Here is a 19,156-nt window from a genome sequence, read left to right on the forward strand (position 1 = left end):
AATGATCTGTCTTCGAGTTCCTCAGAGTCATCATCATCCTTAACAATGTAAAACAATATGATGTTGTAGAGTCACAAATGAAGGTCAACAGCAGAATGCAGACGATGTATTGGAACTTACGTTCTTATCTTTGATATAAGGATCCAGGTCGTTACTTGGATAATAAAGATCACCAATCCCGGAACTAAATACCTCAACTCTTAAGGTAAAGATAATGAAAGCAAACCACAGAATTTATAAGTAAAGCGAATATATTATTCTCCAATTACAATTTATAAGAATAAAGTAGTTGTGGATTTATAACTTAGAAAGCACAATTGTTAGCTAGTCAAGTTAAGGTTGATTTCTAAACAAATATTTAAGCCTATCATAAGCACAAAATCTGGCATATAAAATTTGGTTCCCTAAATACTAAAAATATTTCAACAAATAGCATAGAGGAACAAAACTATTTATACTTCTATTATGTGTACAAACTATGACTAAATCTAACAACAGAAACATGTCAAATTTCAGCAGATGCTCTATACCTCTTCCTTGAGTCTATTCTCAACATGGAGACTAGACAATTGCTACATGTTGAACTAACACTCTAGCCTCTGACTTGTTCTTGTTGTAGCACCAACTTGGATAGCAGATTCTACCCTCCTTGGACAGCACTGAGGTTGATAATGGCGATCGCTCGGACCACAGTAGAAGCTTTGATAGTTTCTGAGGAAAAAAACACAACAACAATAAATAAATAAATAGTAAATAGTGTTGTTTGATGAGAGGTCTTCCTTATAGGAAGTTCCTAGCTCTCTAATTATATATAAATAGCTTCAGATAGAGATCTGAAGAAGTTGATATATATAGCAAAACACAAGAAACAGAAACAACACACTCTTCCCATGGCTTCTAAAGAGCAAAAGAGAGCAACACTAATGCACGAGAAGCTGCAACTTCTTCGTTCCATTACTAACTCTCATGCTGTAATTCATTTTTTTCTTTCTTTTTAATTTCATTGAATTTCCTAAATTTAGAAAATGTTCATTCAGTATCCTTACATACATGCCTTTATTTTCTGCCATAGCTTTAATTCCAAAATATCTGGACATAGAAGAATTGAAAGACGTAACTGATTAAAAATTTATCTATGATAGGAATTAATTAATTCCAATTTCAATACCTTATCAGCATATCCAATGTGGAAGATCTTCTGAATCTTTTATTTCTTTCTCCAAGTAAATAACAAAATGTGAGCATGCAAGTCATGACATTGATGAAAAAAGTAAACAAAGAAAGCATGTCCTTGCTGGATTCACATTGGGAGCTAAGCTAGTTTTGAATTTCAAAAATACACAATGATGAACATGCAGTAGTTATAGTAATAAGCACCAAAGAATTATCATCTATAACAGAAAACAAGTTCCACTCTTTTCCATCTCTCTCAGGAAATTCATCAACCACATGGCAAGCATAACAATACTGAACCGAAATACAGTTAGTAAACAAGTAATTGAGAATGAACAAGAAGAGAAAGAGAATAAAAATAGAAATTGCAAATGAACAGAAACACACTACGAGCAATGTTGAGTGGATCGAAGAAAAAGAGAATGCAGAAGTGAGAACGTACCGGCGCCGCTAGCGGAGGAGACACATTAATGGAAGAGGTGCTTTGCTTAGTCTCATAAGCTATAGCGTAGTGACAAGATTTGGAAACGCGTCGATAGAGGAGGCGCCTTCACTCGAACGCAGAAGGTTGATGGAAGCGGCATACATGAGATGAATGGTGGTGACTATAGCGGCGACAAGATTTAGGGTTTCAGATGAACTCACTCTCGTTCTCCTTTCCTTCTCCCTCCGATGTGCGATCTCAGATTATACCTAGAAGGAAAAAGAAAATTAACCAAGAGAATTATACTTAGAGAGCTATTGAGACGAAAGCTTCACAAAACTCAGATTCAACCAAGCAGGACCACCATTGAAGGGGAAAAAGAAAATAAAGGCTCTGCTAAAGCTTAACCAAATTAGAATTAAGAAAATTCAGGATCAACTAAAATGCACAAAATCAGATAGCAGAAGCTCCACCGAGGACAGCAATGATGGCGTTACTTGTGGTGAGGAGGAGATGAGCGACGGCGCAACGAACCCTCAAATCGAAGCCAATAAACCTAATCAAAGAAGAGCGCTCCTTCGAAGGTAGCAACAACGACATTGCCGCCAGAGGAGAGCGTTGTGGATGAAATCGCAGATCTCATGCTGCGATGGAGTTTCTTCTTAGTTCTCACATTGCGATGGAAGTTCGAATGAATAGCACCATGTTTATTAGTGAAATAAAAGTGTTTTTATATCAGTGAAGCAGGAGCAGGTAATGGCGTTTAAATCCGCCAAAATCACCAAAACACTACCGCTTTCTATGAGATTAAACCGCCATTATGTTGATGCCATTTTATACCCATTTTTTTATAGTAGCTCATCTCGAAGCAGCCTTTAGGATTTTGAGGTATCTCAAAGGCTGTCCCATTCTTGGTCTCTTTTTTCCTTGTGACTCAGATTTTAAGGTTTTTGGATTTTTCGACTCTGACTGGGCAGCTTGCATCGACACTCGACGCTCTGTTATAGAATATTGTTTCTATCTAGATAATGCTCTCATTAGTTGGAAAAGCAAGAAACAAATTATTGTCTCTTGTTCATCTTCTGAAGCCGAATATAGCGCTTTGGCCAATGTCACTTGTGAAGCACAATGGCTCTCTTTTATCTTTCAGGATCTTGGTATGCCTCTGACATCACCCATCACTGTCTTCTGTGATAATCAATCTGTCATCCACATTGCTGCAAATCCAATCTTCCATGAACGCACTAAGCATATTGAAACCGACTTTCATATCACTCGCGAAAAGCTTAAAGCTGGGTTGATCTATTTACTGCCAGTGTCATCCTCCGACCAGCTGGCTGATTTTCTGACCAAACCATTGGCGCCAGGGCCTTTCTCTGCAAATCTGTCCAAGCTAGGATTGCTCGATCTTCACACCCCTAGCTTGCGGGGGGTGTGACTTGATTTACTCATTCAGCTTACATGCAAGTTAGTTAGGAACTTACTGATTTAATTGGTTAGCATGTACATACATTAGTTGGTAACTAAAGTAATTAATTAGTTAGCTCTTAGATACTTTTTGACAAATTGATTAAGTTAGTTAAAAGAATTATTAATTGGCTAGAAATATATATATATATATATATATATATATATATATATATATATATATATATATTCACACAATGGAACTAACTGCGGTGGTTTCTTTCTCCCTGCTTAATTCATTTTTTCCAATTTCACATTCAAGAACCCTTTTTCCATTCTCTCTCTTCATCTCAGTTCTTCGCTCCTCCTCTCTCTTTCTTTCTGATTCTTTAACTTCTCATCTCCATTCATGCCTTTTCTCTAGAACTTACTCAACAGAGATTAATGAGAGTTCATCATCTCTGCGCGCGTTTTCACACTTGGCATCAGAATATTATTGTATTATAATTTATACACCTTAAAATAATACAAGGACAATTTACGTATTTAAATCAACTCTATAATTAATATTAATATTTTTTTTTTGTGTAAATCGCATATTATCAAAAACTGCTTTTACCTATAGCAGTTTACGATTAAAAAAAATAAAATAAAATCACTACAAGAAAATAATAACATTATTTTTATTTTGATCATGTCACTTATCTTATTTTTTTAAAATTAATACAAAATATAATACAAAAAAAAATTGTAAAGAATGACATTATCAAAAATATAAATTTAATTGATCATTGATTTTTTTTTACATATAATTTTAAATGAGTGGTATAGGTAAATAATAAGTATGCTAGTTGTAATGATTAATTAAAAAAGATCGATAATGAACATATTATTTAATTAATTATTGTTGTTATTATTTTTATTTTTTTATAAGATCTTAAAAGCAAAAATAATTAAAAATATAAATATAAATCAAATAAACTCTACGTTTTTAATCTAAAACTTAATGTATCAAATTCTATAAAATTTACATTTTCGGATAGTTCATATGTTTGAACTAGTAAATCATCCAATAATTTTTATAAATTTTATAAATTTGATATATTAAGAAAATAATTTAAATTAAAAACATAAAATTTATTTTATTTATATTTTTATATTTTTAATTTTTTTGCTTATAAGATCTTATAAAAAAAGTGATAATAATAACTGCAATGATCAATTAAATAGCATATTTACTATCTATTGTTTTTAATTGATCAATTGAATAACATAACCATCATCTACCATTATTCCTAATTGATCATTGTAATTATTAGCATGTTCACAATCCACTTACCCCTTATTCAAAATTACATATAAAAAAAAAACAATGATCAATTAAATTCGTATGTTTGATAATGTCATCCTTTATATAATTTTTTGCATTACATCTTGTATGAAATTGTAAAAAAAGGTGATTTTCTTCTAATTTTTTTTTTCTCATTGTAAACAGCTCTTCAACTGGAATTGCGTGTAATTTGCTGGTGATTTACATGTAATTTGGTAAAATGCTACAACTTGTAGCATAATTAAAAAAATTAAAGAAATATACACGCATGTAAAAGAAAGTTAATTTTTGTATTTATGTAATCTATGCTGAGAGTTGATTTAAATATGTAAATTGGCCCCAAATTTCACTCTTTTTTTTTAAAAGAAATCGAGCGGAGTCTAACTTCTGTTTTTTAATTCCAATAGAACCTATCTATTTTTCTTTTGGTGACTTAAAAATTATACCATTTAAATTATATTTTAATGACTAAAATCCATCTATTTTAAATATTTTATATTTGTTGTGTAATCTTTTGTGGAAATATATATTTGTTATACATTTATATTAAAATTATAAATTTGAAATAACCTCCAACAGGTTTGTCTAGAAACAAGATAGACAACAAGCGGTATAATTTTAGATAAATTTTGTGGTATTTATAATTTTGGTGTTAAAATTGTCAAACTTACTTTTTATGATAAGTTTTAAATATTAACTTTTATCTCTTTTTAGTAAGTTAGGCAAGTATATATAGATACCAAAATATGCACCATAATTTTATTACAATTCAAAGATAAGGTCAACAAATATAGAGCTCAATAAAAACATAAATGTTAATCCAAAAAATATATGCACTACTAGGAATTTTCATGGATCAGATCTGATATGTGGTATTAATCTGATTCAAAAGTTGTGGATATACGGATTGGATCGGCGCATTTATAGGATTGGATTACGAATTTTGTGTAGGTATCCGCATATCCGCAGATCCGCAGAAATAAATAAATAAATAATTAAATATTCTTTTTATATTTTATTTCAACTAATAATTATCATATATGTTGTATTATTTTAATTTTATTATTTAAGAAAAGTATGTTTAATATTATTTTAAGAGTAAACATATAAAAGAGTAGAAAAAAAGAAATTTTATTAATATTTTTTTGATAAAAATAAGTTTTTAAAAATATTTTTGTGTTTTGCGGATATATCCAATATCCGATCCGATCTGATTCACAAATGTGCGGATCAGATCGGATCCAAGCTTAAAAATTACGGATATTAGATCCGATCGATTCGATAATTTTAATGTGGATTGAATCGAAATTTTTGCTATATCCAATCCAATTCGATCCGCATTCACCCCAACGAAGTTAGATTCAAATTCTAAATGTTCAATAAAAATATTGAGCCAAGTTTCTTCTTGAAACAATGTTGAAAAAAAGAAAAAATAATTGAATTCAGTTTAAGTTTGTCTTAACTTTTTTTTTTTTCAAAATTAAGAGTGAGACTCGAATCTGCAGTATAAAAAGATTATGCTATTTGAGATATAGTTTGTTGGTTTAAGTTTGTCTTAACTTAATAAGTCAATTACTAACGAATTATTCATGATAAATTTAAGTTTTATTTAAAGTGTTTTTACTAGTCAATAAATTATTACATATATAAAATGAACTTCAACGTATATTTATTTAGGTAAATGAGCGAACAATGGAATAAAAATAAATCTAAAATTTAAATAGAAGAGAGGCTAAAAATTAAAATAAATTTTGTATAATCAAATATAATATTAAAACATTGTTATATGTATTCTTGACAGAAAATAAAACACGAAGAGTTTATATATACGAAAAGTTATCTAATAGAAATTTTTTTTATTGAGTGAAAAAAGACTAAATTAACTATATTTAAAGAGAAAAAATGTCAAGAAATTGTTAGAGATATAACCATTAATGTTACCTTCTCCCATCAGCTTAAGCTTTTGGGATGAGTGGTTTCATGACATGGTATCAGAGCTCTATGACCAAAAGGTCAAGAGTTCGATCCTTGGTGAACCCCAAAAATAAAGAAAATAGCATAAGGCAAATAAAAGAGAAAAAGAAAGCCTATGCAAAGGGAGTGTTAGAGATATAACCATTAATGTTACCTTCTCCCATCAGCTTAAGCTTTTGGGATGAATGATTTCATGACAGAAATGATAGTTCTAAAAGCAAGTAATCAGCTTATAGCTGGTTGATGTAAAGAAAATGACATCTTTAAAGATATTGGACCATTAAAATTTTTTAAAATCCAGTACTGCTACTACTTACTTATATGATTATTGAAAATGTCAATACTACTACTTACTACTCAAACTCCGCTAATGATTAATGTGTTGGTCTCATAGAAGTCACATCCTAGGATTGAATCCCCGTTATGATTGAGTAGTGATGGAATCTTTTAGTGTGTGTAATCGAAAAAAAAATACTTTTTTGTAGTGAGAGATTAATTTTATTTTAATTATATTAAAAAATGATAACATTTATATTTAATAAATTAAATTAAAAATAATTTTTAATAAATACAAATAATAATAAATATATTTGATAAAATAATTTTAAATTTCAAAATATTATAATAAACATTAATGTAAGAATTAAATTTAGATATTAATTAATAAACGAGATTATATTAGATTTTTTAATTTTAATAAATATAAACTAATTTTTAAAAGTATTTTTTAAGTGCTTTTAAAAGTATTTCTAACTTTTAAAAACATAAATATATAAATTTTTTTAATTTACCAAATACAAATCTTAAATACACTATACATTTTAAACACATTATTTGTTAAAAATATTTCGACACATAAAATATTACTAAAAGAATTATTAAATTAGCATGCAAAAGAAAAACAACGTAAGAACATTAGCAGGCTGCAGCAATTAAACTATCTTCAGTTTTTTATTATGTTTTCTTTGCAAATAAAATTAACAACATGCAAAAATATTTAATTTTAAATATTTTGCTAATTGACTTTTTTTTAATCAAAGTTATCCTTCTCGATTTTAAATTTTTAATTCAAAACTAACTGATTTTTTCTAATAAAAAGGATTTCAAATTTTAAATTTTATTTTTACTTTAAACATAACTTCCATATAATTTAAGAATGTGTTTGGTCTCAAATTATTTTTGTTTTATTCAAATTTTTATTTCTCCAAAATTTTATTTATACCATTTTCGAAACCACATTAATATAAATTATTTTCATGTTCCATAGTCATTTTAATAATTCATTAATGTGATAAAGGAAAATTAATTTTCAGTGTGTTTCGTAATACTTAATAATTTAATATTTCATTCATTTATTCATTTAATTTAAATTTTAAATATCTTAAAATATTTTAATTTTACCTATTTAAATATTCCATCCATAATGTACAGTAAAAAAAATTAACACCAACACTCAAATAGACAATTACACTCATTTTATTTCACCATGACCCATCCCAATTTAGTCCATCATTACCCAAAAATGCTAATTACCAAAAATATACCTAAACCCAATAAACACACTTAGACAAAATAAAATAAGCCCAAAAAATTTACAACTCAACTAAAACTAACATCACTTTCACACGAGCACTTTTTACTGGACATGATCAGAGGAGAAATTGAATGGACATTAATACGTTAAACTGCGCAACCGATTTCAATCCTATCATGACGTCATCATCTTGATAATCACTTAAACACAACTTCCAACATCTTGACCGTTATTATCGTTTATGTTTATCTTAATGGTAGACACAAATAGAACATCATATTTATGTCAAATACAGCGTTCCTATATTATACATATAATTATGATTAGTGTTTTTTTATTAAGAAAAATGTTAATAACTGTTAGTCAAATAAAAAAAGTTATCTCATTCTTTATAAAAAAAAATTCTAATTTTAGATTTAGTAAAATATAAAATAATATATTTTTGAATTTTTTGTTAATTAACTTGCTTTGTTGATTATTGAGGTGACAATAAGTTATATTTTTATATTTTATATTATTAAAAAAAATATGACATGCGCTAATAATTTTGTTTTATGAATTTAAATATATTCATGAAGAAAATATGAATTATATATTTATTTTAATAGATTTATTTAATATTTATTATTTTAATATTATGAGAAAAATAAATAAATTTTAAATTCATTTACTTTCATATACTATATATATATATATATATATATATATATATATATATATATATATATATATATTAACATTCAATTAGATATTGATGTTATTATAAATATTAAAATATTTTATATAATAATAAATGTAAAAATTAAGAGAAAAATAATAAAAAAGGGAAGAAACAACCAAATAAAATAAAAAAACCAATGTTATTATAAATATTAAACTACTTTTTTATATGATAATAGGTGTAATTAATTGGAAAAAAAACGAAAATGTAAAAAAAGAAAAGGAACTCTAAGTCAAATATAAAAACAAATACAAATGTATTATTTGAGGTTTGAATCCAACTACATAAATACAACATCCCTTGTACCCCTTCACCATAGGCTTCACTCTACTTATTAGTTATTACCTTCGTTATAAATTTATAATAGAATATATAAGAGTTTCAAATTTTTTAAGGGCTAAGGCTTACCGTGCTTAAATCCGTCCACGCGAGTAAACTAAATAACTTAAATTGGTTATTATTATTATTATTATTATTATTATTATTATTATTATTATTATTATTATATAAGTGTTAAGTTTTTATTAAAGTAAAGGACAAATCCGTCACTAACCCTTTTTTTTGCGGACATTTTTGTCTTCGAAGATTGGAAAATACATTCATGTCCCTGACCCTTCGAAAAAGTGGACATATTTACCCTTCCGTTAGAGGAACGTGGCTCTCGTAGCGCTGACCTGGCCGTTACGGGCTGCCACGTAGAATGGACTTTTGAAAAGAGGACGTATTAGTCCAGAAACCCAAACGTCGCCGTTTCTCCCTCATCCCTCCAAACAAACTTTAATCCTCTTTTGCATTTTCAACCAATATTCTAGATTCAGATGAAGAACAGAACAATTCAGCGACATATTCACCAATAACAGAGCACAAATTCAATTTTATAGGCTCAGTTTACAATTCAACCAGTCCAAATTGTGCAATTTATGAAGAATCAGCAACTTACAAAAAATTGCATATGGAGGAAACGGCTCTGGCCGAGGAGGAAGTTGCCATCCAGGGCGGCGGAGCAGCAGCGGAAGGGTTGAATCTCCCATCGCAGCAAGTGGTGCTGGCGAAGCTGCAGTTCTACATCGAGAGCTGGATCCTGAGCGGTGAGGAAAATTGGTCTTGGCTTTTGGTCCCCGGAGTGTTCTTGCGGCGGCGTCGTAAGCGCATGCGGCGTCCTCGGCGGAATCGAAGGTTCCGAGCCAAACCCTTGCTTTCTTCAACGGGTCTCTGATTTTGGCGGCGAATCTTCCCCACGGTCTCTTCCTCGCATCGCGGTATCTAACTTCCTTCAATACTGGCATCGGCCCTGATCCATTTATCTCCGCTGCCGCAACCGCCGCCGTGGGTTTCAGAGTCGCAACTCCTCTGCCTCTTCCCATGGCGATAGCTTTGGTTTTCAATATAAAAAAGAGTAATTTGGTGATGTTTTAAGGAACAGAGCGGAACTCAGATTGGAAAAGAATGAAAAAAATCAAGCTTTGAAATCAAATAAGCATTTCAGTGTGTGAAATTTTGATGGTTTGTTCACACTGATTTCTAAGAAAGAAAGAGAGAGAAAGAAAGAAAAGCAAGATCTTTTTCTTCTTCTTCTTTGTTCTTTGAATCTTTGTCTTTGTTGTTGGGTGTGGTATGGAGGGTGTGCATGGGGAGGGGAGTAGAGTGTGTTAGGGTAAGTGAGGGAGTGGAAAGGGATGAGAATAGGGCAAGGAGAGGAGGGGCAACGTAGGTGGTGGTGAAAGAGGGAGTCAGGGGGAAATATGTTCTGTTTTGAAACGACATCATTTTGGGGTGGGAGGACTAATATGTCCTGTTTTGAAAAGTTACACATTTTGGTGTGAGAGGACTAATATGTCCTGTTTTAAAATGTTACATGTCACGTGTGCTGCTGTAACGGCTAAGTCAGCGCCACAGGAGCCACGTCAGCGTTTTCTGTTAAGCCCAACGGAGTCACTTTAAAAGAAAGGTAAATTTATCCGCATTTTGAAAAAGTCAGGGATATGAATATATTTTTCAATTATCGAAGACAAAAATATCTACAGAAAAAAAAGTTAGAGCGAATTTGTTCTTTATTCTTTTTTATTTTATTTTGCTCTTGTCCCATTGATTACTTTTTTAAGTTAAAAAGCTGATTATGAGATATCACGTTCATAACAAGGCAATATCCAACTCTATATCAGCCAAACATTGTGATATGCAATTGTAAGATTTTTTTTGTTAGTTAATAAGTTGTTAAGTTGTTATATATATATAAGGCAGAATTTAATACTTATTTAAATAGATAATTGAATTAATTATTCGATCAGCTTCAATTGGTTATTATTATTATTATTATTATTATTATTATTATTATTAGTGTTAATTTTTTTTATTTTACTTTGCTCTTGTCCTTTTTTGAGTCAAAAGCTGATGATGAGATATCGTTCATAACAAGGCAATATCCAACTCTGTATCAACGAAACATTGTGACATGCAATTGTCTTTACAAACATGTCTATATATATCACATTTGGAATTTCACTCTAATTTGTTAAAGTTGTCACCTTCCCTAATAAGTACTAACTCTCAAAATTTGTATTTCTTTGTTGCGTGTCTCCAAAAGTCTAACTAGAATCAAACAAAACCAACCGTGTTCTCTTTCTTTATAATTTCAATTATTAACTTGAATAAGTTTAAAATAGTTTTTTTTTCTTTTTCTTGCTTTCTTTTTCTTTTCCAGATAGGTAATTTGCAAACAGGCCTTTCTTTTGTTCATAGCCTTTCAATACATTTGATTCATAACTCAACTGTAATGTATTTATTTATTTATGTATAATATATAAAAGTTGATATCAACTTTTTTTACCATGAGTTTAAACTTTCTTTTCTTTACTAATGATTCAACAATTTTAATGATTTGGTAAAAGATGAAAATCAACCAATTATTATTTAATATTTAGTAAAATGTTTTAAAAAATTAAAATAAAAAATTCTTATCTATTATTCAATTGAAACATCAAGTACTAATTAAATGCAATAAATATACATTAAAAAGTGTCATAATAATAATAATTAAATTCTTTACTGTTATTTGAACAGTCTGGCTGAAAAGGAATGGCAGACTCTTCCAAAATCAGGCCTCAGGTGTGGTGAAAATTATCAACAGATCATTTATGTATCCGGAGGAATGGATTGGTGGGGAGCCCTTTGGTTGTTGATGGCCATGTCGAAGATAACTAGGGATTGTGGTTTTTTTATTTTCGATGTTGCTTCTAGCTACTTTTATTGCTTCACTCTATTGTGTTGAACTCCCTTTACTTCAAAAAAAAAAAATAATTATAAAAAAATTGTTACAAATATTCAAATTCTACAACTTATACTACTTTTCATTTTTTAATCTTTCATACCAATTGTCAAAAAAATTTTAAATTTAATATAATATATTTATATGTTTTTTATTCTCATTCATTCATTTTTTTAATTATTTACAAACAAAAAAAAATGCGTAAAAAAACAAAGTGTAACAATCTATACAAATCGAAAATGAAAAAAATAAAAATATAATTTTATATAACTGTAATTTAAATAATCTATGTCTTTTTTAAAGTTAAATAAATTCAAAATTTTAAAATAATATATTTTATAAAATATTTTTAATATAATATTTATTAAAATATATTATATAATATAAATAATTTAACTCTCTGCATAATAACCGGGTCTCACTCTAGTTCCTCATAAGGCTTCATCATTTCATCCAATTGCGCACACATCAAATTAGGTATTTTCATATATTACAAAAGCAATTACCTTTCAAAAATTTATTAATAGTCATCTAAAAGAACTAACAGCATTGGATAATATCATAATACAGTAAAAAACTTTGACACTTTGTATAACGAGTAAAAATAGGCTTGATATCCACATAAACAGAGATAATAAGAATTAATCAAGGAAGCAAAAAATTAGTATTAATATCATTTTCTCTTTACGATTTCTTTTTCTATAGAATTAATTCTCTTTATTAAGTGGCATTATGTATATAATAAAAATAGTATAAATTATATAAATTATATAAAAAAAGTATACCACTAGAAATACATAAATCTATGAATTTCGAATAGAGTGGAAAAAACATTAGATAGAAAATTTTTTCATTTCCATTCTCTTCTTTATCTTCTTCAAAATAAAGAGCCACTAACATTGCAAGAAGAACTCAAAGTTCATACTTCCCATTACATGAATAGAACAACAAATAAAGAGAATACTGGCAACATTATTTTCTCAAACCACCTTCCCAGCAGTAATTAACGTTTTGGAACTCTTTTTCTCTTAATTGTTTGCTTTCTCTCCTTTATCCATTAGATCATTTTTATTTAATATTTCGATTAGAAAATTCTTTTGTCTTGACATAATGTACTTCCAGAGAACATAATGTACCTCAAGTATAAAGTTCTTTTATGCAATAAAAAATATATCTTTAAAAAAAAGGAATTTTGAATCTATGAGATCTATCTATAATATAACCCTAAGAGGATCCTTAGAGAAAAGTTAGAGATCTTTTTTTCTAATGATGACTATATTAAATTTCTTGGATTGATATTTGACCTAGAACTAATCAGAAACTATTAAAAAAAATGATAAGTTATATCCATGCTGATTGCCTTAGAAACAAACACCAACGTTCATGCATATCAGTTTGAGCTTTGGATTACTATAGTGTCTTCATCTCATATCTTAAAAAAGTTTTGTATAATTAAGATATAGAACCTATTAGCTAAAACCCTAAGCTTGTTGTCCTTCTCTCTAAAGCGTTTAGCTTCAATCAAATAATATGAATATATATAATCATTTTTTTTCCAAACCTAATTAATACAAGAACTAGCTAGGAGAAAGCACAATATTTACGATTTATGTATGCCAGAGTTTAAGTGTAACTAATACTACAGGATTAAAATTCCGAAAAAAAAAATTAAAGAAAAGGGTTAGTTCATTTTCTAAAATAAAGCATACGATATATCAAAAGATAATACATACAGAAACTAACAAAAAGGAAGAATAAGAAACAAAAATAGATTCTATTAATAAAGTGAAAAATAAGAAAACCAAGACTCATGCATGTCAAAAAAGAAATTAAAGAAGAAGAAGAAAAACTAAGTAATGATAGAAAAAACATAGAGATAGATAGATGCAAATCTTTAGTGAGACAAGATAAATACCAAGACTTATGCATGTCAAAAATACACAGTACATCGAAATAAGTAATGTTTAACAAGGATTTTTTAATTATAAATTAAAAAAAATAATTTTTTAAATAAAATATGACTTATTTCTATATACTATTGTGTATTTTTATATATTTTATTTTTAATATACAAGAGTATATAAGAGTATACAAAAATACACAAAAATATAATGTATATTTTGGTTTAGCTTCAACCAAATGATATGATTATATATAATCCTTTTTTTGTTCAAACCTAATTAATACAAGAACTAGCTAGGAGAAAGCACAATATTTACGATTTATGTATGCTAAAGTTTAAGTGTATCTAATAATATAGGATTAAAACTCCGAGAAAAATATTAAAGAAAAGGGTTAGTTTATTCTCTGAAATGAAGCATATAATAGATCAAATACATACAGAAGCTAACAAAAAAGAAGAATAAAAAAAAATTTTCTATTAATAAAGTGAAAAATAAGAAAACCAAAACTCATGCATGTCAAAAAAAATTAAAGAAGAAGAAGAAGAAACCAAGTAGTGATAGCAAAAACATAGAGATAGATAGATACAAACCTTTAGTGAGCAAGATAAATACTAAGACTCATACATGTCAAAAATACACGTATACCGGAATAAGCCATATTTAATAAGGATTTTTTTAATTATAAATTAGAAAAGGAATTTTTAAAAAAAAATAAAATACGACTTATTTCTATATACTGTATTTTTATGTATTTTATTTTTAATATACAAGAGTACATAAGAGTACACGAAAATACACTAAAATAAAATGTATATTTTAGTAAATAAAACTCAGAAATGAATTTTAAAAAAATAAATATCTTTTAAAATTTATATTAAAAAAACCTAATTTAAAAGTGTGCATTTCTTAATAGTAATAGAGTTTAATTATTGATTGATAAATGTAATAATAGGATGTAGATTTTATTTTTTTAAATAAATAATTTGAGTTTTGAATAAACAAATCTTTTTATTTTTTGACCAACCGACAAAATTATAAATTAGTAAAATAATAAAATTAGATAACTAAGTGATTTTTGAACCAAATTCAATCTATTCTGACTTATTGTACATGCATGCTTCTTCATCCGAGGAGAGTTGGAGAAGGAGGCATGTTGGTCTGGAATGGGTGTGGATTATTTCTTTGAGTGCATTGGAGTTGGCTCTATGCTTACTGAATCATTAAGTACAAAAATGGTTAATATTAATTATGTAATATTTTAAAATGGTATTAATGATATTATTAGATTGGAATATGTATCATAGTTAATTGGCATTAATAATTAATTATTAATAAATCTCATCAAATGTATTTTATCTATAATGAAAATTCTTATAATGATTGGTAAATGTCATCATTAATATTTAATTCAGACATGGAAGCCAGCAAAACATGAAAATTGATGCTAAAATATGACATACTAACTTACTTGGCATCAGAATATTAATTATAATTTATACACCTTAAAATAATAGAAAGACAATTTACGTTAAATCAACTCTACAATTAATATTAATATTTTTTTATGTAAATCGCGTTTTATCAAAAATTGTTTCAACCTATAGCGGTTTACAATTAAAAAAAAAATCACTACAAGAAGATAATAACCATTTCTATTTTGGTAATGTCACGTATCTTTTTTTAAAAAATTAATACAAAATATAATACAAAAAAATCTTGTAAAGAATGACATTATCAAAAATATAAATTCAATTGATTATTGATTTTCTTTTTACATATAATTTTAAATGAGTAGTAAATGATAAGTATGTTAATTACAATAATTAATTAAAAAATAGATAATGAATTTGTTATTTAATTAATTATTGTAGTTATTATTTTTATTTTTTTTATAAGATCTTAGAAGCAAAAATAATTAAAAATAAAAATATTAATCAAATAAACTCTATGTTTTTAATCTAAAATTTAATATATCAAATTCTATAAAATTTGCATTTTCGGATAGTTCATATGTTTTGAACTAATAAATCATCCGATAATTTCTATAAAATTTAAAAATTTGATATATTAAAAAAATAATTTAGATTAAAAACATATAATTTATTTTATTTGTATTTGTATTTTTTAATTTTGTTTACTTCTAAGATCTTATAAAAAAAAGTGATAATAATAATTACAATAATCAATTAAATAACATATTTATTATCTATTATTTTTAATTGATCAATTAAATAACATAACCACCATCTACTATTATTTCTAATTGATCATTGTAATTATTAGCATGTTCACAATCTATTTACCTCTCATTTAAAATTACATATAAAAAAAAAAAACAATGATGAATTAAATTTGTATGTTTGATAATGTCATTTTTATATAATTTTTTACATTACGTCTTGTATGAAATTGTAAAAAAAGGTGATTTTCTCTTCATTTTTTTCTCATTGTAAACAGCTATTCAACTGGAATTACAAGTAATTTGCTGGTGATTTACATGTAATTTGGTAAAATGCTCAACTTGTAGCATAATTAAAAGAATATACACGCATGTAAAAAAAAGTTAATTTTTGTATTTATGTAATTTATGCTGAAAGTTGATTTAAATATGTAAATTCCCTCCAAATTTCACTCATTTTTTGTGTTTTAAAAGAAATCGAGTGCAGTCTAACTTTTGTTTTTTAATTCCAATAGAACCCATCTAATTTAAATGTTTTATATTTGTTGTATAATCTTTTGTTGAAATATATATTTGCTATGCATTTATATTAATAATATAATTTTGAAATAGCCTCCAACGGGTCTGTCTGAAAACAATATAGACAACAAGCAGTATAATTTTATTACTATTCAAAGATAAGGTCAACAAATATAGAGCTCAACAAAAACATAAATGTTAATCCAAAAAATATATGCACTATCATGAGGTCTAAGAGATTTTATGGATTGGATGCGATTTGCGATATTAATCTGAATTTGATTCGATAATTGTGAATATGGATTTAATTCGTAAAGTTATTGAATTGAATTTGCGTATTTATAGATTGGATTATAAATTTTGTATATGTATCTGTATATCTGCAGATCAATAAAAATAAATAAATAATTAATTAAATTTTTTTTATATTTTATTTCAACTAATAATGACCATATATGTTGTAGTATTTTAATTTTATTATTTTAAAAAAATAGGTTTAATATTATTTTAAAAGTAAATATATTTAAAAGAGTAGAAAAAAAGAATTTTATTAATATTTTTCTTAATAAAAATAAGTTTTTAAAAATAGTTTTGTGTTTTACGGATATATCGACCGATATCCGATTTAATCCACAAATGTGTAGATCTGATCGAATCCAAATTTAAAAACTACGAATATTAAATTCGATCCGATTTGAATATTTTAATATAGATTGAATCAAAATTTTTGTCATATCCGATCCGATTCAATCCGCGTTCACCCCTAATGAGGTCAGATTCAATTTCTGAATGTCCAATAAAAATGTTGAGCCAACTTTCCCCTTGAAACTATGATGAAAAAAAGAGAAAAAAATTGAATTGAGTTTAAGTTGGTCTTAACTTTTTTTTTTTTTAAGTTAAGAGTTAGACTTAATCTGCAGTATAAAAAAATTATGCCATTTAAAATATAGTTTGTTGGTTTAAGTTTGTTTTAATTTAACAAGTTAATGACTAATGAATTATTCATGATAAATTTGAGTTTTATTTAAAGTGTTTTTACTAGTCAATAGATTATTACATATACAAAGCGAAATTTGACGTATACCTATTTAGGTAGAAGAGCGAATAACAAAGCAAGGACGGATCAAAAAATTTAAGTAGAGGAGAAATTAAAAATTAAAATAAATCTTATATAATCAAATATAATATTATACCTATAATTATAATTAGTGTTTCTTTATTAAGAAAAATGTTAATAAGTGTTTGTCAAATAAAAAAGTTATCTCATTCTTTATAAAAAAAATTATTCTAATTTTAGATTTAATAAAATATAAAATCATATATTTTTTAATTTTTTGTTAATTAACTTACTTTGTTGATTATTGAGGTGGTAATAAATTATATTTTTATATTTTTATATTATTAAAAAAATGACATAAAATAATATAAATCAATTGTGCTAATAATTTCATTTTATGAATTTAAAATATATTCATAAAGAAAATATGAATTATATATTTATTTTAATAGATTTATTTAATATTTATTATTTTAATATTATGAGAAAAATAAATAAATTTTAAATTCATTTACTTTCATATACTATATATAGATTTTTTAACATTCAATTAGATGTTGATGTTATTATAAATATCAAAATATTTTATATAATAATAAATGTAAAAATTAAGAGAAAAATAATAAAAAAGAGAAGAAACAACCAAATGAAATAAAAAAAAAACAATGTTATTATAAATATTAAACTACTTTTTTATATGATAATAGGTGTAATTAATTGAAAAAAAAACGAAAATGTAAAAAAGAAAAGGAACTCTAAGTCAAATATAAAAGCAAAATACAAATGTATTATTTGAGGTTTGAATCCAACTACATAAACACAACATCCCTTGTACCCGTCCAGTATAGGCTTCACTCTACTTATTATTCATTAGAAACTTATAATAGAATATAAGAGTTTCAAATTTTTTGGGAGCTAAGCCACTACTTACCGTTCTTAAATCCGTTGACGCGAGTAAATTAACTATTTATATAAGTGTTGTTGTTGTTGTTGTTGTTGTTTAGCTTTTATATAAGTGTTATTTTTTTATTTTATTTTGTTTTTGTCCCATTGATCACTTTTTTAAGTTAAAAAACTGATTATGAGATATCTCGTTCATAACGAGGCAATATCCAACTCTATATCAGCTAAACATTGTGACATGCAATTGTTTTTAAAGAATTTTTATTAGTCAATAAATTATTACATACATACGATAATAATTTAACATTTATTCAAGTAAATGATTGAACTAATTATTCGATCAGCTTAAGTTGGTTATTATTATTTAGTTTTTATTATATAAATGTTAATTTTTTTATTTTATTTTGCTCTTGTCCCATTGAGTAATTTTTTAAGTTAAAAAGCTGATGATGAGATATCGTTCATAACAAGGCAATATCCAACTCTATATCAACGAAACATTGTGACATGCAATTGTCTTTACAAACATGTCTATATATATCACATTTGGAATTTCACTCTAATTTGTTAAAGTTGTCACCTTCCCTAAGTCATAACTCTCAAACTTTGTATTTCTTTGTTGCATGTCTCCAAAAGTCTAACTAGAATAAAACAAAACCAACCGTGTTCACTTTCTTTATAATTTCAATGATTAACTTGAATAAGTTCAATATATATATATATATATATATATATATATATATATATATATATATATATATATATT

General features: G+C 26.5%; 1 protein-coding gene and 1 long non-coding RNA gene across 3 annotated transcripts; both read right to left on the reverse strand.

Moving 5' to 3' along the window:
* Positions 1 to 203: 203 nt before the first annotated feature.
* On the reverse strand, positions 204 to 2,388 carry LOC130983205 (uncharacterized). Of its 2 annotated transcripts, none has more exons than XR_009087282.1 (3): positions 2,095 to 2,388; positions 1,616 to 1,866; positions 204 to 711 (listed from the first exon to the last, which is right to left on the reverse strand). It is a non-coding gene; the product is annotated as an uncharacterized LOC130983205 (long non-coding RNA). The 2 variants fall into 2 exon arrangements; XR_009087281.1 differs by having other exon boundaries at positions 2,071 to 2,388.
* Positions 2,389 to 9,438: 7,050 nt separating this feature from the next.
* LOC130981352 (ethylene-responsive transcription factor 3-like) lies at positions 9,439 to 9,927 on the reverse strand. Its single transcript, XM_057904945.1, has one exon. It carries the CDS (start codon positions 9,925 to 9,927, stop codon positions 9,439 to 9,441), a length of 489 nt encoding a protein of 162 aa, XP_057760928.1.
* Between the last annotated feature and the right edge of the window lie 9,229 nt (positions 9,928 to 19,156).

This window comes from Arachis stenosperma, chromosome 5, assembly GCF_014773155.1.
Source record: "Arachis stenosperma cultivar V10309 chromosome 5, arast.V10309.gnm1.PFL2, whole genome shotgun sequence".
Classification (NCBI taxonomy): Eukaryota; Viridiplantae; Streptophyta; class Magnoliopsida; order Fabales; family Fabaceae; genus Arachis; species Arachis stenosperma.